The sequence below is a fragment of the Nymphalis io genome, chromosome 13, assembly GCF_905147045.1.
Source record: "Nymphalis io chromosome 13, ilAglIoxx1.1, whole genome shotgun sequence".
Classification (NCBI taxonomy): domain Eukaryota; kingdom Metazoa; phylum Arthropoda; class Insecta; order Lepidoptera; family Nymphalidae; genus Nymphalis; species Nymphalis io.
Window position 1 is genome coordinate 8344320 of NC_065900.1, and position 22761 is coordinate 8367080.

The 22761-nt window shown below is 31.0% G+C and overlaps 1 protein-coding gene across 2 annotated transcripts in view; it reads left to right on the forward strand.

Annotated features, from left to right (window-relative positions):
- Window positions 1-22761, forward strand: part of LOC126772644 (homeobox protein abdominal-B) — a 51297-nt gene that overhangs the window by 21571 nt on the left and 6965 nt on the right. Inside the window, exons 3-4 of one of the 2 annotated variants that reach the window (XM_050493041.1) lie at window positions 15007-15098; window positions 19478-19524. In XM_050493041.1, the coding sequence (XP_050348998.1) occupies window positions 15088-15098; window positions 19478-19524 (58 nt within the window). In that variant the 5' untranslated portion in view covers window positions 15007-15087. The remainder of the gene's footprint in view (window positions 1-15006; window positions 15099-19477; window positions 19525-22761) is intronic. The other variant, XM_050493042.1, reaches the window with a different exon arrangement.

Sequence of the window (22761 nt, forward strand, 5' to 3'; positions counted from 1 at the left end):
GTTTCGGATATTTTTTTAGTATATATTACACCAATACATAAAACCAGCGCCACCAAAAAGGATAACGTCTGCCGACGGTTTTTTGTATATGTAGCAAATGAAAATCTAACAAAAAATCATTCCGTTTGAATTTATAGGTTGGAAATTTAATCCCGTCCTACCAGGATAATAACTTTTCTGTTAAAATTAGAATAAAGAACATTTGCGAATGAGATATCCAAAGAATTCGCGAAGCCATTACTGCTGAGAATCTGTAAAGTTTGCTCGCTTGGAATTTTGTGGATAAGCGTTTTAATTGGAACGTTCCAGAATATTTTGTAATTGCAGCCCGAGGCTGTGGAATCTGGGGTGTAGCCTACCTAACAATTATATTATGGAGGGTTATTAAAACCAGATTGTACGATTTTTCTTACTAAATAAATGGCATATATTTTTTATTACTATTTATTTTAAATGTCGGAATATAAAAAAATACGCAGTTAATATATATTTAATAATAAATGAATAGTTAATACTGTTTTAAGATAAGGAATCACTAAATAGTAAAATGTTAATATATATTTCCTCATATCAGAATCATATATTAGCTATATGTTGATAAATATTGGAACGTATTTATTTACTAAGAAATAATAAAAACGTATCTTATATATGCATATGAAATATGGAATCTTATGTAAAACGCAACCTTTATCAAAACCACATCAAAAACATTTTTAATTAAGCGAACCATTTAGATATAACTAACAATTAAGGCCACTTTTAATACGCTTTGAAAATTGAGGTATATTTTTATCTTTATTTTTCTTATTCGTTTATTTAAACTCGTTTATTTACACAATATTTAAATAAGGTCTGTGCAAGGGCGATCTTAAGGCTATTATCATCGAGTCCAAGGCAACTTAAGGCGTTTATGAATGAGCTTCGCTAAGTGCGCAATTAAACTAAATAAGTTGATGAAACACGTGTAAAGCAGCTATCTATATATTTTAAATTTTCTAGTTTAGAGAGTTATTTACCCCGAGTTTGCAATTTACCTTTCGAAATATAACGCTTCAACTATAGAACCAAATGAAATAGTACCTACCATTGCCGATAGTATCGGATAACAAAGAAAGTTTTTACTGTTTAACTTCTAGCTCACAGTCAACCCGACTGCTATTCCAATTTAAGAAAAGGTGGCAGTAAAATGTTTAAGTTAGCTAAGACTTTACTGATTCCGAAGCTTTTTTAAGGATACTTAGATATATGAAATAATACATAAAATGTATGAAAAAAAGTTTTTTTCTTTAAATCTTAAGTATAATTTATAAAAATAAAAATATAAAATTTATAAAATGTTTGTTGTCTTATAGGTTATTTTTCTATGCAGGTGAGAGGATTATTTTATTGCCGCCTCGTCTGTAATTCGCTTCCACCTGATCCTATTGAGTCCCTATAATTTTAGTTTATATTTCTATTCGAATTCGTTTTGCCTATTATATTATAATCCAAGTGTGGGGCGGTCTTTATGTTTGAATTTAAATTTACATTTTATAATAATGTCTTTGAAAGAAGCCGCACCCTATTCCTTATTTCTTTTACTTTTTTTATAATGTAATTTTCTTAAATCACCTCCGGTACTCTTCAGCCCTCCTACCTGTCTATTAAAGTTGTTTTTATACTGCATTTGAAACGAAGGTTATTTTCCTGCGAGGGTAATTTTACTTAGTTATGAAGGCATATAGATTTCGTTAATATAGATTATATTTATTCATTATTTAAGTAATATGTGTAATTATATATGTCAATATTCTTGAATGTCTTATTAATCGTATTGATAATAGAAATACCAAACAATTCAATATGAGTATCTTAATGAATCAAATGTGTCAACAAGGCCATAAATTAATTACTTTCTTGTCAAAATGTCCATTACATTCCATAATTTTACCTAGTAAAATATTCCTCTTTTTACATTGATTACATGCGTAGGCGCATAAATAAGTCAACAGAGAGCGCCGCAAGAGCGCATCGTCGTGAGGGTCGTTCACCCCAAACATCTGTTCCTATATTTCTGACTTATCAAGCATATACTAGTCAGTATTCACTTGCACTTGGCCTGTTATCTCGTTATTGGAATACATGACTGCTATAAACCTAGTTTATTATTGTCATGTGAGTGCGATTAATTTTCATCATTTACGAGTAATACGTAATTAGAGTAACTTCAATTATAACCTACTGAAAAATCTGTGTACACGTATTAATTTAATGAGATATTGCTTAATAAAATTGTCGTCTGTATAACACAAGATATTTTATAAGAAATCCTAATAAAAGTTTATTTTTTAACGGTTCAGTCACCTGTATCGCTGGTTTTAAAATTTTTGAATACAGTCCAAGATCCATAAGTTTCGTTACGGCCGGTCCTTAATCTGATATAATAATAGGGAGTGATAATGCCCATAGCTATCCGCCATATTATTTTCTCTCGGCGGAATGCTCTGATTGGCGTTCAAAGCAACATGGTTGCCGCGCCATGTATTTATAAAAGGTGCCCGTTTGTACGGACCCGTTTCTTCTTTCCGAAAGCTCGTTTATAATGAAGCACTCGGTTGAACGAATTTATGCTTTATGGTGATACAATTAAAGTTGGTTTCACAATATTTTATTTCATATTATTATTTAAAAAAATGTGTTGCAAGTTAATAATTGTTGAGCGTCCAGCTTTTGTAATATACCTATATAAATAATAGCTGAAATTTTTTAGCTAGTCTTAAATATTGGTAATATCTAAAAATGTATTTTTTAAAGTGTTTTCTTTGTAATATGGATATGAAAATTAAAAACAGTTTTGGATTTTTTATTCTAAGCATAAAATTGTTGACATGTAATAACATGTTACTATAGGTTTTTTCAAAACAATCGCGTCATGTCGCTTATTTTCATCCAGCGGAGAGCTTACAAGATTTACGAGCACTTAGACGTTCACCGATTCGGCACATTCAGTCTCCACAAACATAACTGACAATCTTCTGTCTCGTAATTTTACTGAATTTAATCGATTGTTTCTCAAATGAAATCTCCTTGAATAACGTTTTGTATTTAAAATTATCTTATTTTACTTAAATCGAATATCTTTATTTTTTAGATGAAAATTAATAAAAACAAAATAAAAAGTAGGTATATAAAATATTTCATTTACCGCCTTAGGTACTTGTATAATTGTTTATTTTATTATTATTCGAGGTTTAGTTATGTTAAGCGCATTAAGATACTACAAATGAATAGGTTCTGAGATGGTTGGTATGCAAACCGCCATTCGCAATGTCTAGAGAAACTGAATCTGAGTATTTTATTTGCTAACTGCGCCTACATTTATTTATTGAACAAGGACGAAGTTCGTTCAAGCGGTATAGATTTTTGCTGTTTTTGCGTCGTATACATGTCATTATAAAAATAAGGTTCCTATTTGCAATATTGCTTTTACTTTTATTAACGATAGATTAAAGATACATTTATATCTATGATTTTTTTGCATCGTATTTACTTAAAAAAGATTGTTACGACATTTACTTAAAGTTTTCAGAAATTTACAAAAATAAGAAGAACATACATTTTTAATATCATATCTATTAAAAATAAACACACACACAAAAATAGACACAAAAAATAAACATAATTTTTGTAGGTTTAAATAAATGTTAATAATTATATAACTTAAAGTACCTATCTAGTTTTAAACTTCCTTATTTAGAACGGTGGCAAGCTTTATAGGCACAATCTAATATAATCCGGGCCTTAATAGAAGGTACGGGCTTACGCTGTCCTCAAGTTACGTCCGAACCTTGCAATTTAATAAATACCCGCCCAAAACAGTTGAGCAACTCGTCTGAACCCAACGGAATTACGTCTTTACGTATCACATGAGTAGTAAAACTTGTGGTGAAATAATTTTATCTGAAAGCGAATACACCTATCTCATATTATTAACATTATTTGACTAGAGTGAACTGTGTGCTTAGAGCGAGGTTACGTGCGAGTTTTTTTTGTTTATTCCGTAGCGTCAACGTTAACTGCGATTTTTATGGAATTCCGATTATTGTCTCTAGAAAGCACTATTTTTATGCCATAAATCGCACTAGGCACACCGACCTATGTCACTTATGAGTGTTAACATTTTAGTGCTCAATTTTAGAAATCTGTATGTCAAAATTTACAGTATAAAAATAACTCTTTCGAACTTCTGTTATTTTAATATATGCTAAGAGGCTTTTATACAGCATTGAGAAATTTGAAAAATAAAAAATTGTACAAAAGATATGAAAGGACAAATGCTTTGCTCAGCGTGGCCCAATTTCGCGAAGTAATTCATTCATATTCATACCGCCTTTCACCCTTTGTTCTATGTTACGCAACCGCTCTATTGTATCCTTTTCCTTTTGTTAATTTTTATTCTGTTATCACTCAAACCATTGTTATTTGAATTAATTTTTGAAGAAATTTATCTTTATGGATACTAATTGTACTACTTTTTGTTTGTTATTTAAATATGTTAACATTTGTCGCTATTCTTATTTAACATATTACGAACGGATTAAAAATGTATTTAATTAATATATACTTTAATAAGGAATGTGGTATATAATATACCCCATAAGCAGGACATTTTATCCAATATTTATACGACATGAAGCTATCATATTTGTCTTATAAAAATCCTTATAAAGCGACAAGAAAACGTCTTTGCTTAGTTCGCACCAAAATGTGAATAATATGTAAATTAGAAGGCTTTGAAAAAAAATAATACTGCGAGATATGATGTTGGTTTCATCTCCTACACTTATAAAGAAATAATATTCTGAGAGATATCTGCAGAAAATAGCTAATTTACATTTGAACGATAATAACTCGGACCCGAGTCGCCAAATAACTCGTTTTCACTAGCATTTATAAGATAAGGGGACTCTGGATTTAATTTAAATTTGATGTGGTAATATAAAATGAAGTTATCTTACGTATATGCAATTGCTTTTAAAGTAATATACAAGTAAATCACTCGCAATAAAATCACTCGTTCATTTGACTTCAAATAATGTGTAAAAATAAATAAACAGTAGATGCAAATATATATAAGCCGAGATGGCCCTGTGGTAAGAACGCGTGAATCTTAACCGATGATCGTGGGTTCAAACCCGGGCAAGCACCACTGAATTTTCATGTGCTTAATTTGTGATTATAATTCATCTCGTGCTTTACGGTGAAGGAAAACATCGTGAGGAAACCTGCATGTGTCTAATTTCACTGAAGTTCTGCCACATGTGAATTCTACCAACCCGCATTGGAGCAGCGTGGTGGAATAAGCTCCAAACCTTCTCCTCAAAAAGAGGAGAGGAGGCCTTTAGCCCAGCAGTGGGATATTCACAGGCTGTTACGGTTACGGTAGATGCAAATATAAGCACATTCCAAACTACTGGTGGTAGGGCTTTGTGCAAGCTCCTTTGGGTAGGTACCACCCACTCATCAGATATTCTACCGCAAAACAGCAATACTTGATATTCTTGTGTTCCGGTTTGAAGGGTGAGTGAGCCAGTGTAATTAATTAGTGTAATAAAATCTTAGTTCCCAAGGTTGGTGGCGCATTGGCTATAAGCGATGGTTGACATTTCTTACAATGCCAATGTCTAAGGGCATTTGGTCACCACTTACCATCAGGTGGCCCATATGCTCGTCCACCTTCCTATTCTATATAAAAAAAAGAAAAAAGCTGTATGGAACATTATTCTTATCATATATTTATTTCATAATTAATAAACTAAGGGGAAAAATTTTTTAATTAATTTATTTTAGAATACTTTTTTTTATTTTAAGAGCATCATCTTCTATTAAATAATTTTACATTTTCTTGAATGAGTAATAATCTCTGGGGGAACATTTTCCCTAAAGCTCTAAGAACAAAGCTCTATTAGGGTAATCACAATCTGTTATAAAATAATTATAATAAAATTCATATAGTTCCTTTTTTTTATTACAATTTAATTTTTCATACATTCGAATAATACAACATTAACCTATATTTATTTATTAAAGTTATAAATTGCACATATTACCGTAGGTACCTTTTAAGGGTATACATATGACATATATAGGAATAATCTGCACACAACTGCATTAACACATATATAAAATTCGAGTAGCAGATGAAAGTTTATATTTGGGAAAGAAACTAAAGTACCTACTATACGTTATGTAAACAGCAAATATATAGATAAAGATAAACGTAAAAAGTCATATAGGATGTGTGTCTTCAAGCCTCACAAACTTCATGAATCCCAATGTTCCGGAAAATATAACAAGGCGATTTATATTCGGGGGTGGTTCGGGGCTCGCGCGTTTTTCTATCAGAAATCTGGCTCGATGCGTGCCACATAAAATACATCAAGGTACAGTTCACATGTGGAGTGATTTGTATAATTCAATTCGATTGAATTCACGGTTTAAATTTAAATCGTATGTTATATTATTTATTGTTGTTAAAGAAAGTAGGTACTTTATCGTGTTAAGATAAATAAATTCATAAAATAGTTTATTTGGCATCTAGACATAACTTGAAATTATATATTTTAAGGTTGAGCATACACATGTTCTTTCATTTCAATTAATAAGATTATTAGTATTCATATCAACTGTCACGGCATATTTCAATGCATTTGAATTTTAATCACGAAAAAACAGTTGCATCCTGCTAAAAGCAAGCCGCGAATGACAAACAAGGGGGTGGGCACGAAATCATTTCTAATAAGAAACCACCGCCCCGAGACAAAAGGCTCGCGTTAAGGGACGCGTTATTTTTATACGAGACGACCGCTGAATAACAATACGAAGGGTTTTCTTCGTAAATATCTTAATAAAAAGTCCAAATCGTACGATTACATTCTGATCATGCGCCATCTTGCTTCCTCTGTCGCTAAGCATCGACTAAATGATTTCAGCCGTTTTGATTTATGTTTATTTGGATTTAAAGATTTATATTTATTTTAAAGGATGTTCATTGTTACTTGAAATAACTAATTTGTGTTAATAGAATTCAGCGTCGAATTTTATAAAATAAAAAATACAGTAGCCTGAGCGTCGAGTTGTTAATTCTTCCTGGCGGGTCTTTTTATATTTCCTTACATTTGTGCATTCACTTCAAAGTTAATTAGACTTTATAGAGCGTTCCTTCCCAATTCCGTTTTACTCTCGCGTCTGACGCACGCCAAGACTTATTCATTGGAGGGAGAAATGAGGGGAACGGGATGGAGGGGGAGACTTGGCCCGAAATAGCAAATAAATGAGACGAAAATGTAAATGTTGCGCTTCAAAGATGAAAAGCGCGCCGCTCGCTCGTTCTTGTTAAGCTCATCGCAAATGTACCAGAATTAGGAGCGGAGCTAAAATAATTTCAAGCCCAGATGTAACGAATGTAATAAGATTCTTATATACAGATTTAATTCATTGGCTATTTATCAAAGACGTTTGTTATGGAAACAAAATGGTTATACCACTCATTTAATAAATTATGTAGGTGGATTATATTTATATTTTGTGGTAAAATATAAACAATATAAATAGCTTATATTAATTATGGTATAACTTGAACCATCAAAATTCAATATTTACTTTTAATTAATTTAAATATTATTAAAAAGTTTTATCTACACTGAGTTAGACAATAAATTGGAAAAACACGATGACATAACAGAATTATTTCGAAGAACGCCCGGATACATAACTACGGAGACGGTCTCCTTTCTCAGAAGAGGTATTTGCTATGAGAAACACGTCTCTCGCCAAAACAATAGAATCCGTAACCCGTCTAAATGAGCATGGTATCGGATTGCTTCCAACTACGATTGTACTACTACTCATGTTCTTAATTGTAAGGAAATGAATGTGTATTACTATGGCTACACTTGGTAGCCTAATTAGAGAATATTGTACAGTTTAACAGGATTAGAATATACGCAATTTTTGCTTAGGCAATATGACTTCTTTAAACCGAATTGGCCGATTTCACATTTTAATAGCCAGAGACAAAAGTAACTAATTATAAAAATAATTTCTCTATTTATGATAATAGATGCCATACTCTTACTTGTTTAATTAGTGTATACATTAATGCGACATTCAGACAAGATGTTCATGAGATAATCAGAGACAAAATGGTAGGTAATTCTTTGTACTTGTAGTTCCTTTGTCAACTCTCACAAAAGTTAATAAAGCCTTGTGTTCGTATTTAATCCCGCTACGTATATTGTTTCCCAAATAAGTCCGCTTAATAAAAGTCCGCAAGTCGGGTCGACATATGTCCGTATATTGAATCATTGCTCGCTCCCCAGCTTATCTCATATTGCAATATTTGCAATAACCGATTCAGATAAACTTGTTTCATAATGCAATCCAATTTTATTGAGAAAAATGTTTGAACGTATTTTGGTATCGACGTTTGAAATAAAAAAAACTTTTTATTGCATTTAATAGGATTAATCGAGGTAGAAAAATTCCAGTGCCCCGATCTGTGATGGCTCATTTTTTGTCGATAGAGTCACATTATTGTCACCTTTCTATGCTCTTACAATTATTTTAGAACTTTTGTTTTCAAATATTTTTAGGAACAAATATACAGTATACCAATGAGCTATAATTTGATTAATGTTATTTTTCTAGTTTAATAACTTAAATAGTTGTTTTAGTATAGTTGAGAACATAATTCCACATTTACTATTATAACTAACATTGATTTTTTTTAACATTTATTTGATTTTGTAAATAAAAAACGAGATACTTTTCTATGTATGTAAATATATTTATGTGGGAATTCAGAAATATAATCTCGGAAAATATAATGCAACGCAAAATAAATTCTGCCATATAATATCATCATTATATAACACGCGAAGACGGTAAACTACCAACGATGTTACCTCTCGACCTCACATTAAAACGTACATAAAGTCGCGAAACAAAGAGATGCATTTATCTCCGCCCTCCTAAATATGATATTCAGCATCATAAACGTTGACGTGATGCACTTTTGCATGCAGGTGCATATTAGACTTGCACCCCTGGCAGTAGGTATCTAAGTAGCAGTAGCAGTAGGTATAAATTTATATATTGTAATGGAAAATAATATTAATTAATTATTTCAAATGACATAGTTATCATGTTTTTTTGCTGCCTGAGAGTTCTGTGCAAAGCTGACTCTCTGATAAATTAATCTATCGGTAAACAATAATGCTCTTTATCACTAAGGAACAAAGGACATAAAAGATACGATGTTATGGCTTGCAAGGCTTTGCTTATATTTAATGTCATTTACAAGGCCTAAGTATGAGTGCATATAAGGTATATACTCATTACATTTCCTATTGATCGTTTTAAAACATCTGGAAACATGAATTTCGTGTAAATTTTACTTAGTTTAATTTCCGCATAATATAATTTGTTCATATATTGCACTAAACTACAACGAAAGATTTTATTCAGTATACATATTATTTATATAACGTCAAAATGTTCGCGTCAAGTCTAAATACCAGCTTATAAGTATAAAATGTGTGAGTTTTTATCTTAATCAAATGACTTCATTATTGTTCGTGGTTTGTCGAATGCTATCTGAAAGTGCATCGTTGCATCCGTCGTAAAGAACTAAGAGATCGTTGATACTGCACTTCAGAGAAATAAGTCCAGTGTAAAGATTATTTTGCATAATTTTAATTTTACATACTCAACTGTATATACATGTGGTTATATAACTATATAATCTTATGAGAGTTTGAATTTCAAAACAACAAAATCAAATTTTACATCACCAGCCGAAAGACGTCCACTGCTGGACAAAGGCCTCCCCCAAGGATTTTCCGTGTGGTGACGGCGACGAATATCACCACCCCATCTCATCCCGTGGGGGGCGTAGAAGTCGACCCGAGGGAATATACACCAGAGAACGGGCAGCAGCGTCTCTCTGAGTACTATGACTAACTTACTGCGATCGCCAACCCGTCTGCCAAGCGTGGCGATTATGGCATATCCCCTCATGAATCAAATTTTAAATGCCAGTAATTCTTAAAAAATCTCATTGGAGTATTTACTTATCTACTATGGAAACGCATCGTCTCGAAGCGAAACACGGCAAACGACTTTACATAAAAATATAGATATTATATCAAAGTCAATTTTCAAATGTAATGCGAACATTAAAGACAGAACGGTCAATTTATATTAAATGTATTATTTATTTGTCATGAGATATATAAAGGAGTAGAACATAATGTGAAAAATCACATCTATTTGAGAAAAAAAATGTTACATTAAAATATAATGGGTATGTATTTAAAAAAAAAAAAGCCGAGATGGCCTAGTGGTTAGAACGCGTGCATCTTAACCGATGATCGTGGGTTCAAACCCGGGCAAGCACCACTGAATTATCATGTGCTTAATTTGTGTTTATAATTCATCTCGTGCTTGACGGTGAAGGAAAACATCGTGAGGAAACCTGCATGTGTCTAATTTCATTGAAATTATGCCACATGTGTATTCTACCAACCCGCATTGGAGCAGCGTGGTAGAATAAGCTCCAAACCTTCTCCTCAAAAGGGAGAGGAGGCCTTAGCCCAGCAGTGGGACATTAACAGGCTGTTACTACTACTATGTATTTAATAAGTTATATGTAAAATAGTAAAACAGCTCTGTGACACATATACCTTGGGCACGTTCTAAAGTCAAGTTTATGCGACGGCAAGTACTGTATAATATTCTTGTACCTATACATAATATTCCATGATACTTGAAAGGTTTTTTTAACTCAAATTCAATAATTTACTTAATAACATGTTATTTAGCTGAGCTTACATATAAGTGCTGTTCGTAGTATAACATACATAGCTACATACCTATGTTTACTATCAAATAAGTTTATATAAAATAAATAATTTAAATTATTGAAAAATCTAAAACTTAAATCTATTTAAATATAAAAATTCACTTAGTTGGTTTATCATTTGTTTTAAATAAGAGCAATTATTATTATCATTTAATTAAGTACCTCTAGTACCTAATTTGTAACGAATTTGCCTTGTATTTTGCTTCTGTTTACACACAATCTCAAAGTTTATATACATTACCATCTTATAGTAATCAATGTAAACATGACTTTGAAGCGTTCACTAATTTTGTAATATCGCGAAGACAGATTTATCAATACTTAAAAAGACTTGATACAACTAAAGGGACAGGTTATGATAATATCCCTCCTATATTTATTTCTAAATGTGCATGGGTACTAAGTTTCCCTTTATATTTATTATACAACGAATCACTTCGCTCAGGTGTTTTTCCCGATAAGTGGAAAATAGCTAGGATCGTACCAGTATATAAGTCCAAGAGTAGTGAGTGCATTGAGAATTATAGACCGATTTCCATACTTTCCACTTTTGCCAAAGTATTTGAAGCAATAGTTTACCCATATCTAGAATGTCATGTAAAGCAAATGAATAATAATAACCAGCATGGCTTTATAAAGGGTCGATCTACAACATCAAATCTTGTTTCGTACAGTGAATTCATTGTGCCAGCTATTGATAACCACAAGCAAGTTGACGCAATTTATACCGATTTAACCAAGGCTTTCGACAAAGTTTCGCACGATATTTTACTCTTAAAACTAAGCAAGTACGGATTCAATGGTAATATGCTTGAGTGGTTCAAATCATATTTATACAATAGACAACAATTTGTTGTCTTAAAAGGTTTTAGCTCGAGTCTATATAAAGCCTGCTCCGGGGTTCCTCAAGGGTCACACTTAGGACCTTGGCTCTTTAATATCTTCATTAATGATATTTGCGATACGGTACATTATAGTAGAGTATTTTTATTTGCGGACGATTTAAAATTAACAAAAGTAATAAACAACTTAGCTGACTCAGAGCTCTTACATGTGGATATTAATGCTATATATAATTGGTGTAAAAATAATAAAATGGAATTAAACGTCAGTAAATGCAAGCATATAAAATTTACGCGGAAGCTCAATATAATCAAAACAATATATAGCATTGATAACATCAAGTTGGAGGAAGTTTTTGAAATAAGTGATTTGGGTGTCATTTTTGATGACAAGCTTACTTTTGTCCCGCACTTCAATAAAATAATTACGAAAAGTTCCAAAACGTTAGGATTTTTAATTAGAAATGGTAAACACTTCACGAATAACACGAAAAAAATAATCTATAACGCTTACGTGCGTAGTGTACTGGAGTACGGTAGTGTTGTGTGGAATCCTTGTTACAATGTACATCGTCTGCGTATAGAGAGAATACAGAAGCGATTTGTATATCATCTATCCAGAAACAAAAAAACCTCATACAATAAATCTAATAAAAATTACAGCAATCTCTTGAAAGACTTTAATATGGATAGTCTCTCTGTACGCAGACAATTATTAGATCTCTCTTTCCTATTTAAGATAATTCGTAACGAGATCGACTGTACTTACTTACTTGAAAAGATATACTATCGTATTCCAAGGCGCAATGTTCGTAGTTTTCTGGGCACTTTTGATGTCAGAATATCAAAAACGAAATTAGGATGTAATGCACCAATGCCTAGATCATCACGGTTGTACAATGGTTTTTGTCAAGATCTAGATATTTTTAATGACTCTGCCATGATTTATCGTAAACGGGCGCTAGAATTGTTGAGAGATGCAAATAAATAATAAATAAATAAATAAATAATAAATAATGTTATCTTAATTTTATTTTGTATTAATTAGTATATTTTTAGTAATTTTTTTGTAACGTAAACTTTGCATGAATTTAATGAATTATTTAATTTTAATTTGTACCTATATCAATTTCAAACCATTTGTGTTATTAATTTTAATTTTATTAAGTGCATGTTTATTTTTTTATGATCTTTAATTTGTACCAATTTGGACTTTTTTTTTTTTTTTAATCTTTCTACTCATGTTGCTATAATTATGTGTTAATGTATTTTTAAAACAAATATTGTAATTGTTGTGGCTACTTTAAAAAGCTTCACATGTTAGCTATTTTCACTAAATTGTTTTACATTTGTCATTAAAACATGTAGTAGCTACTAGTGGTCCTTAAAAATAAATAAATAAATAAATAATAGCCTACCTAATAGCCTACCTAATAGGTACCTAATAATAATAGGCGATTGTTAGTTGTAGAAATTTTAATTATGACAGTATTTACGTGTCCCGTAAAACACTTACTAACATAAAAAACATAACTTACAAAATCAAATTATGTAGGTTAAATTTGCTTAAATACAACAGTTCCCAAGGATCATTAAATAAATTATATTCGTGTGACAAAAACATCTTCATAGGAATAGTAATGAATAATAATTCTGTTTGTTTGAGGAAGTGAATTAATTCGCCAAATAAGGATCCTCTCCTTCATTCATTCGAGCCCCGTAAATATTTTATGGCCCCAAAGAAAAATACACGAACAAATTACGGAAAAATATTGGGAACATTTTTCAATCTTATTCCTTAAGTGGAACAAACGATAAAATAAATTTAGCGCTTGTGGGCATTTATTGCTGAGATTTCTAGAGCTTTCTTGGAGGGGGGTACACCATTTCCCTTCTTGCTAATGGAGCGTTCTCAGTTAGAACAGGAAAAAACCTTTTATTGCTTTTATTGTACAGAATATTGAAATTCCGTATTACTTGTGTTAACACTCGTGAAGTGAACAAAACAAACACGTCTAAAATATTCCGTATCTAAGTAAAGTCAAGTCGCCGCTCGCCGCCGTCACCAATCAGTAGAAAATTAAATTGTTTTAGATCTCTAAATAACCGAGGTGTCGACAAAATTATCAGATGAACCACAGCCGCTTGACAGTTCATAAAATTTATACACTAAAAAATAAAATTAGTTACACCGTCAAAGAAATCCCAGAGTCGGGTTCAGCTTTGATTTTATACTCTATAATTTGTGACAGTATGTTAATATGTTTCATACGATTAAAAAAAGTTAATAACTTCATTTTAAACTTGTATACTTTTATATTTTTTATGCAATTAATGTATTCTAATTATAAGTAAATGCAATAAAATGTGTAAAAAGAAATTATCAAGTTAAATTATAAACATAATTATTATTCAAATACTCTTTTAAACGTTAAATCTAGATCACAATAAATTTACCGTACAGGATAATACACAGATAATCTCAATATAAATATTTTATTATACATATAATTTAAAATAAATTACAATTTTTAATATTGCTTACAAAGTATAAACAATGAATATACTATGGCGCGTAACAGTTTTATTAAAAACGAGCGCTTAAAATTATTTATTCCTTCCTCCTATTCCATATGTAATTTTATTACCGAAAGTCCAATGAGTAGAAAGACAACAAAAACTAATATGAAAGAAATGATTGTGTTTGTCGAAGTACAATACGCTGGATACGCGTTGCCTATTTAATTTACTGCGACAGAGTATGAAACAACTACAATGTTAGTGTGTGGGCGTGAAAATGAGACTTGTTATGCACGTACCTACTGTACAAGGTTCTACATAACAAGTATATAATATTGCGTTATCGTTAAGAAGTTGTAACTACGAATACGAACATGCTAATCTATACTTCATTCATTTGATCTTATTGCAGATAAAACTGATTGCAAATGAAGAGAGACTAGTTTATTAAAATTATTAGTATTGCTCTTTTTTAATTATTATTATTATTGAGCAGAAAAATTCTTATGTAAATTGGAAAAAAATTAAGACATTCTACATTTAAATGATTAATGATTTTTTATCTAAGAAAATTAATTAAAATAATACATATTTCACAATAAAGATATTTAATAAAGAAGGATAATTTTGATTTAAAAATGACAAAATTGTTTTTGTATTGTATTGTTATGTATTTTGTTCAAGAATAAAAACATTTTATAATTTTATGTTGAAACTAAAATGTTTCCTTATTTTCAGGCGTGTTGCGAGTAAGGTTCGGGCGCGGCGTCCCTCGCGGTCGACCTTACTAACAGGTGAGGCGACGACGCCACACAGAACATGATACTAAGGTTTGAATTTGAACTTTATTTTTATCATCTTAAAACATATTTTGATTAACAGCATGCACTCAAATGCGATTACTGTTTGACCTTATCTCGCACAATAGACATCAAAAACAACAATAATTCAAATGTATTGATTTAAGTTAGTACCTATTTATACATAGGCATACTTGAGCCGATTTAGTTCTATTAATCTGTTAAATAAAATCTTGAATAATATTCAAGATAAATCGTCATGTTATTACACTTAGCAACACTTTTACACCTCACCTTGTCCTAATAACCAGTTGATTAATAAGACAAAAGTATCGAGACTGGTGTAAAAATGAGTATGTAACTGCAACATTAAAGTATGACGCCGCATTAAATATTTTCCTATTAGTCTTGCAACGAATATGATCAAATATAAAACTATAGTATTAAAATATTTACATACGCCTGTTCATGTTTATAAATCAACTTGTGGTAAAACCATTTCGTTCGTCTGAAGCTGTTGCCAAAACTTTACGCTTTTTATAGCGCAAGGAAACGGATTTTTCTTATACCTACTTAAGTAGTACATTTATTATACTCACGTTCGACTTACCTGAATATAAGGAATTTTAAACGACCATGTATAGCTGTATATAATTATGTGTAGATGCATCCAGACATGCTTCGGTCGAAATTCATGCGAACGCATTTGCATTTTTATTGCATGAACCCTCGGACCGTCTGATCGTGAGCTTAACTATAGCTTACATAGGTATAAAGGCAGAGAATATCGTGTAACGTTTAAATGTATGGTGCCTTGTATGTAGTATATTTTAAGCTTTATAGCTCTTCATTTATTATTTTCCAATTGAAAAAATATTATGCTTACGAACATTTTAATTACTATCGAGCCAATATATTAGTTTTTGTTTTGTTTTTTTATATTATTTGCTTCGCCTTTTTCTTATCAACTATTTAAAACATCATTAAGCTACTACTTTAAATGCATGATTGATATTCTCTAATAACATATATTAACATTTATATACATTAAAAATGAAATAAATGCATATTTAAATACGTTTTTTTTCTCCATCAATTCGCTAAAGTTATTTAAATCGCTAATTTATCGCTTTGCTTAAACGATACAACAATGTTGCGATTATTATATTCACGTTGACATTTCAATCTCATCTTCTTTAATGAATAAAATATTAAAAATGAAATGTTTATGTGTTAATTAGTTGTATAATGTTAAAATATTAAATAAATAATTCGTACTAATAAAAAGCTTATGATACAAAATCGTTATCCATTTAACAAAATTGTAATTCATGGAAATCCATAGTTACATATAAGTAAGCAACATGTATATATGTATTTTCAAATAAATAATAATAGCTTTATAGACACGAGTTTATGATCAATTCACTAAACCGTATCTAAAAGATAAATCACGAAGGAGGTGTAATCATTGTAATATTTAATTAAAATAAAACAATTTTATTATTATCGATTCAGCGGAATTCTATACATGAATAGGTACCTACTGTATTATATTTTTTATGTAAGATTTCCTTATAAAAAGAACGAAAAAAAACGTTACACATCTTGTATAGTATAAGTTCAAATGAGATCAGTGTAATTTTAAAACATACTGTGGAAATTTAAATGTACCTATCAAACCTGATATCACTAAATCTATTTCGAAGCATCCGACGAATCACAATATGTATGTGTCCTTGTTGATAACATCGGACACATAGGAATGAATCGAATACTGAATAACAAGGACCACCGGCCGATCGATATTTAGTATGTAGAATGTGTGAGTATGCCCTTAACCGGTAGGTAAGCTGAGCTTTCGATGGGAATATTTTCACATTTGCATCGTACATTTTAATACTAAATAATCATATGTATTATTTAGTTACTTATTCCGTAACCTTAACCACTTACCACTTTTGTTTTAAAATAATGTTGTTATAAATTATACTTATTCTTTGATAAATATTATCTACTTTTTTTACACCGATTTTATTTTACTTTTTGTTTTTTGTAGCTATTGACAAACTTTAGTGTTATCTATAAAAACATTTTGAAAATTAGTAAACACTAATTATATATATCTAATCATATACATATAATATAATTCCCTTCCCGATTTCAACGGAGTCCTAAGCCGAGGTCCGGCCTCACAGGAGGCACCCTTAGGACGCCCGTCTCTCTTGAGCCCTGTGTGGCTCCCAACATCCGGCTGAGTTAAACTCGCCCATCCCGCCCGGTGACGCTGTAGAGGCCAATAAGGTCAACTCACTTCGAAAAATAATAATAATAATATAATAACATCGAACAATTGAAAATTTATTATGTTCTAATCTATCTGTAGTAAATTAAAAAAATCCTAATAAATTTACATTATAGTAATTTATATTGTAGGCTGTTCAATAATTGCGAATGAGTCATTCAATTTACTTTATAAAGTATATTTTGGATATTTTGTAGTTTTTAAGTTTAGTTAGTTTGTTTATATATTATAATATTTAGAATGGATTATTTTTAGAATTGAATGCTCTATTTACAATATTTATAACTATTCTCGATAACGCTGAAACTTTTTATTTGTAAATGTATTATGATATTCGCATTTTAAGTGGAGTATTCCTTATACCTTCTATCTATCTTTCTGTTTGTTCGTGGAATAAAGTATAAATGAATTATATTAATTAAATCGAGTTGAATTTATAAGATAAGTACTTTCGCAAAACCAGTTGGTATATATCTGTTGTTTTGAGTCGGAGAAACGTCGAAGCGTCGCTAAATCGCAGTTGGAATTGCAAATGAATCGGCCGTTTACATCGTGTCGTAAACCCGGTGATATGATCCAGTCAGTTTTCGCACCATTAAATTTTCGGACCTCCTCCCTCGATATTATTATTGTAAATATGTCTTATTTGACGCAAATTCATCTAGTCGTTGATTACATTTCTGTTTTATGATTTATATTTTGAATAAAATTACGATTAAATTTCATGATGATACATTTATATTTTGAAAATAATAAAAGTAAATAGGTAGTAAGTAGTAGTAAGTAATATTATACATACCTATGTATAATATTGTATCGTATATATAGATTTTTAATAATACTAAACAGTAAAGAAGTTTATATTTGAATAGTCGTGGGAGACGAGCTATTTAATATAGGTACTTGTGTTAGAGATAACACAACCTGACAGTTGTAATGTACCCAAAACTCGTCCTGTCACCAGATATATTGAAACATACAATCTACCACTATAAATTGAACTTGAATATTTCTTTTCATTCCATATTCCTGCCGTATAATGAAATCAGTACGTGAAGGGGAAGGGCCTTATTAAAATGGTTAAAACGCACCCGTTGGCTCGCTTGCGGCTTGCTTTGGAAATAAAGTCGTAAAAGTCAACTAGAGTGCACTACGCCATCTTTCTACTGTCATTTACACATGAAAAATATAGTTAGAAATATTTCCTTCTATATTACGATACCTTATAGGAGTCCAACAGACCTTGGGCTCGGAGCAAACTTAAATGAACACGTCGACGAAGTTTTGTTGGAATACGACTAAAGTTTTCCAAGTTAACTGTATCTACACTTACCAACGCCCTTCCTATGTCTAAAGTTAAGTTTTTAGATGATTTAAGATAAGCGAGTGCTTTGCTAATTATTAAAACTTGAGTGTGAACATAATTCATTGCTGACTCGACACGCGCATGGTTACTTTATAAACTGTTTTAAATCAATCATTAAGAAAACATGTAATTGTTACAAAACACAAAACGGAATTTACGATCGCTTACATGTCTAGTAAAGTTGGAGATCGTTAAAAGTAAAAAAAACTGTAAACACGGTTTTTTTCGCGTTCATATAAAAGTAGGTGCGTCCTGTACCCTCGGGGAACTTGGAAAAAACCGTGGCAATCGGCGCAAATCACCTATTTTATGTAAACTTCGTGACTTTGCGCCGTATCGAATGACTTAGAAAGGATTTATTTATACGTATCGAACGAAGTTAGAGAATAAAATGGTGGAATTGTATGGCTCTGTCAATGGGATGGCTGGCGTGCGGGGCGTGGAGACTCGAAAATAAACTAGGTAACGTGCCCCTAGCCGCTACACGCCGCCATCATTTAAGCCGCATACTTTGCCTTTGTAGATTATTAGTCACGAAATTGATATTTTTGTAGAAATGTTTCTAACGTCATATGTTTGATATCTTCATTAGAATAAAATTTATATTTTAGCCTAGATTTACATAAAAACAAGTTTCAAGAAACATATTTTTATAAATTTTTGTTTATAATATGATGAGTTGTGACTAATCTTTTATAAAAACGTCGTCGTATAATTGATTACACAATTATGTTTCAGGTTACCGTGCCCGTTCACACAGACTTCACTAGCCAGTTTGCGACAAGGTGATTATTAACTCTTTATTAATTTATTGCTTGTTTTCGACTGCGGCTTCGTCCGCGTGTTAGAATGGGTGCTTAGTATAACCATATAGCCTTTGTCCTTTCTTGGGTTACAAGCTTGCTTCATAGCATATTTCATCAAAATGGTTTCAATCGCTTAGTCGTGAATCTGAAACAGAGAGACAGTGTTACTTTCGCATTTATATCAGTATTGGTATTAATAATACATCAGGACTCCTTAACAATTTAACTAAGTGTTATATGAGTACAACGAGCGTCTATTGGAGCGTACTCGTTCGTACCTAACAAAAAAAAACAATAAAGATGTACACTAATTCTTAATTTAAAAAAATCTCAATGTAATGAGAACCTACACTCCGGTTGGTACGTTAATATGAGTTAACAAATATAAATAAATAAGTAGCATAACCTTCAAAAAGTATAAGGTTTTATTTTTATGAATGTTAATGTGATTGTGAACTGATTTCGATAATTCTTCTTAATTTCGTTTCTATCGTGAGGTTTAATTTGATAAAAATTATGCATCTAACATTAGAATAATAAAAATAATCTACTGAATTTGTTACTTTTTCATTGTATGTCAACAACATTATAGGCGGATTGGTATTAATGCTTTTTATTTTATTAGGAATAGTTAGGCAAGTAAATTAAAATAATAATTAAACAGTAATTTAAACAGACAAAATAAATTTAATTCAAAATTCTATCCGAAAGGATATAATAGCAACTTGGTCAGGAGGTCATCAACCATTTAGTAACTGAAATAAACGGACTTAATACTTAAATTTTGTTAATATTTTAAATATGTATATAATATTACCTTTTAATATATATATATTTTAAATAAAATCTTTTCAAATGTACTTTATTGGAGAGGTTTCGTAATTATAAAAATAATGTCGATAAAATTAAAAAGATAATGATCACCGAAAAACGGTTCCGTGAAAATATATTGACTTTATAAGGTAGAATATATAAAAGGCCATTGAAACAAAATTGAAAAATAAAATAATACCGCGATACGTAAAGCTATGTCTTCACTGAGAAAAGTTGCTGTAATTTCCTTAATTTGTCAACAGAAGTTGTTACAATTTACGAAAATTACTATGATTTTATGTACGATTGAAAACAGCTACAAACACGCAATTAGCAAATTATTTTATGGGAATTCCTATTTACCTTACGATGTCGAGAAATATCTCACTTTGTGAGTAATTATATATATTGCCACGATTTCATTGAAAACGAACCCTTACGACCTGATTTTAAAGCTAAAATTCAATAATATATTTCAAATCCGGTAAATATCACATTTAAGATACATTAAATGTTATTTATAGTTCAAGATAAAGAAAATTTTGTTTCTTACCAATGATTTTGTTTCGTTTAATTTTGCATTTCTTAATTAAAATGTGTATGGCTACCTATAAAATATTGTTTATACATAAGTATAATATAGTTGTCTAATTAAAAAAATATAAATGACGAAAGATAATAATAAAATGTATAAAATACTTGTATATATATTCTCTCTTAGTTTTTAAATGGGAAGGGATTTATATAAGCTAATATTGAATATTTACATGGTTAAAACAATTGTTTATGCTTACGTTAGCCCCATTTCGTTTGCGCAACACATGTTTCAGATAAGAAAACGCACTTTTATTTACGCACAACATGGCCGAACACTGGCCTGGAGAGTTTCCTAACGTAAATATTTATAGACGGCCGGGCTAAGGCGCACACTTGTTCCTATGTTTGTTACTGTCATTCAACACGCCTCAGTTAAATCTGTATGTGCGTTGGGTTCATTGGTTTTAATCTAGATAACTTTTTCTCGACGTATTGTCAACAAAATAAATTACCGTATATAACGACGAACAGTGCAACGGTGTAATAAGTATTAATGGATCAATTAATTATTATTTCGTAGTTATTCTTTGTTTTGCTTACTAATAGCTCTTACCAAAAAAAACTTATTATATATTTCATGTTTTTACTTGTATTGTTGAAGTACAACTATTATAATACCTGCAATCAAATACGTACCTAATCTTTGTTGTAAAATCTTTAGACACGTACATAATTCGCAAAATTTATCGGTTTCATATTAACGGCAACTTTTATTGTCGAATCGTAATTAGTTGCACAATAAGGCCGTGTGGGAAATTAGTCCTGTGCTTGAATCACATATATATTATTTTGACAAGTTGGTTTTCAATTACCATAATAACAGAGAAAAAAAAAATGTTAACAAGAGTGATAACATTACTTAGCGTGTTATGTATGTTTTTGCTTTTGTTCGTTTGACATATTTTATAGCCGTGTCTTGTGTAAACAGTACATGTTGCTTCTATAGGTGTGAAATATTGTAAGTAGATTTATTGGTTGTAAGCATTGTTCCCTACGACTATGTGTAAAGGAAGGGTGCTCCGCCTTACTGGATCGCTCTGAGGTCTTACCCCCAATTTATTCACCTTCTTGGGTAACGAATAATTAGCCTCCATACCTACTACTAACGCACTTTGTTCTATAAAAAAGCGTAAAAACAACGAAAACTACTTACACGAATTTTTTTAATAAATAGATGTTGAGACTGTGCCGTTAACATTAACATAAAATATTGTATTATAAGACTCCTATTACCTATGATTATTTATTTATGGTAAAATTAACAGACGATAAAATTAAGTTTATACTCACAATAAAATGTGAGTGAGTCGTCATAAAGTCTCGCGTTTTTTATTGGTGGCAACAACGGTGATGGTCGAGTGATACTTGCAGTTTGGTTAAACGGCAGTTTATGGCTATTTTGCCTCCATTAATCGCTTAACTACGCACCCGCACCCGCGCTACTCAACTCTGACAACTCTTGCGCGATTTAATAGTAGAGATCGAGATTTGAATAAAAAAATACGAGCCATATTATTAATAGACATTGGTATAATAAATATATAGTGTACAACATTTTATCATGAAACTTTAAATTAGAATGTGTTAAAACGATGCAAATGATGTATGCGAGCAAATATTAAAAAGGAAAAAATATAAACAAAAAAAAGGATAAAAAATATGATATTTTAATGAAATACATACAAAACGCTGAAATCTATAAAAGTGGAGACGTGTGCCGGCCGGGCGGGCGGGCGGTCATGGGTGCAGCGGTTAATGTATCCGCCCGCCGCTAGATGGAGCCCCGCCGCGCGCCTGTGTGCTTCG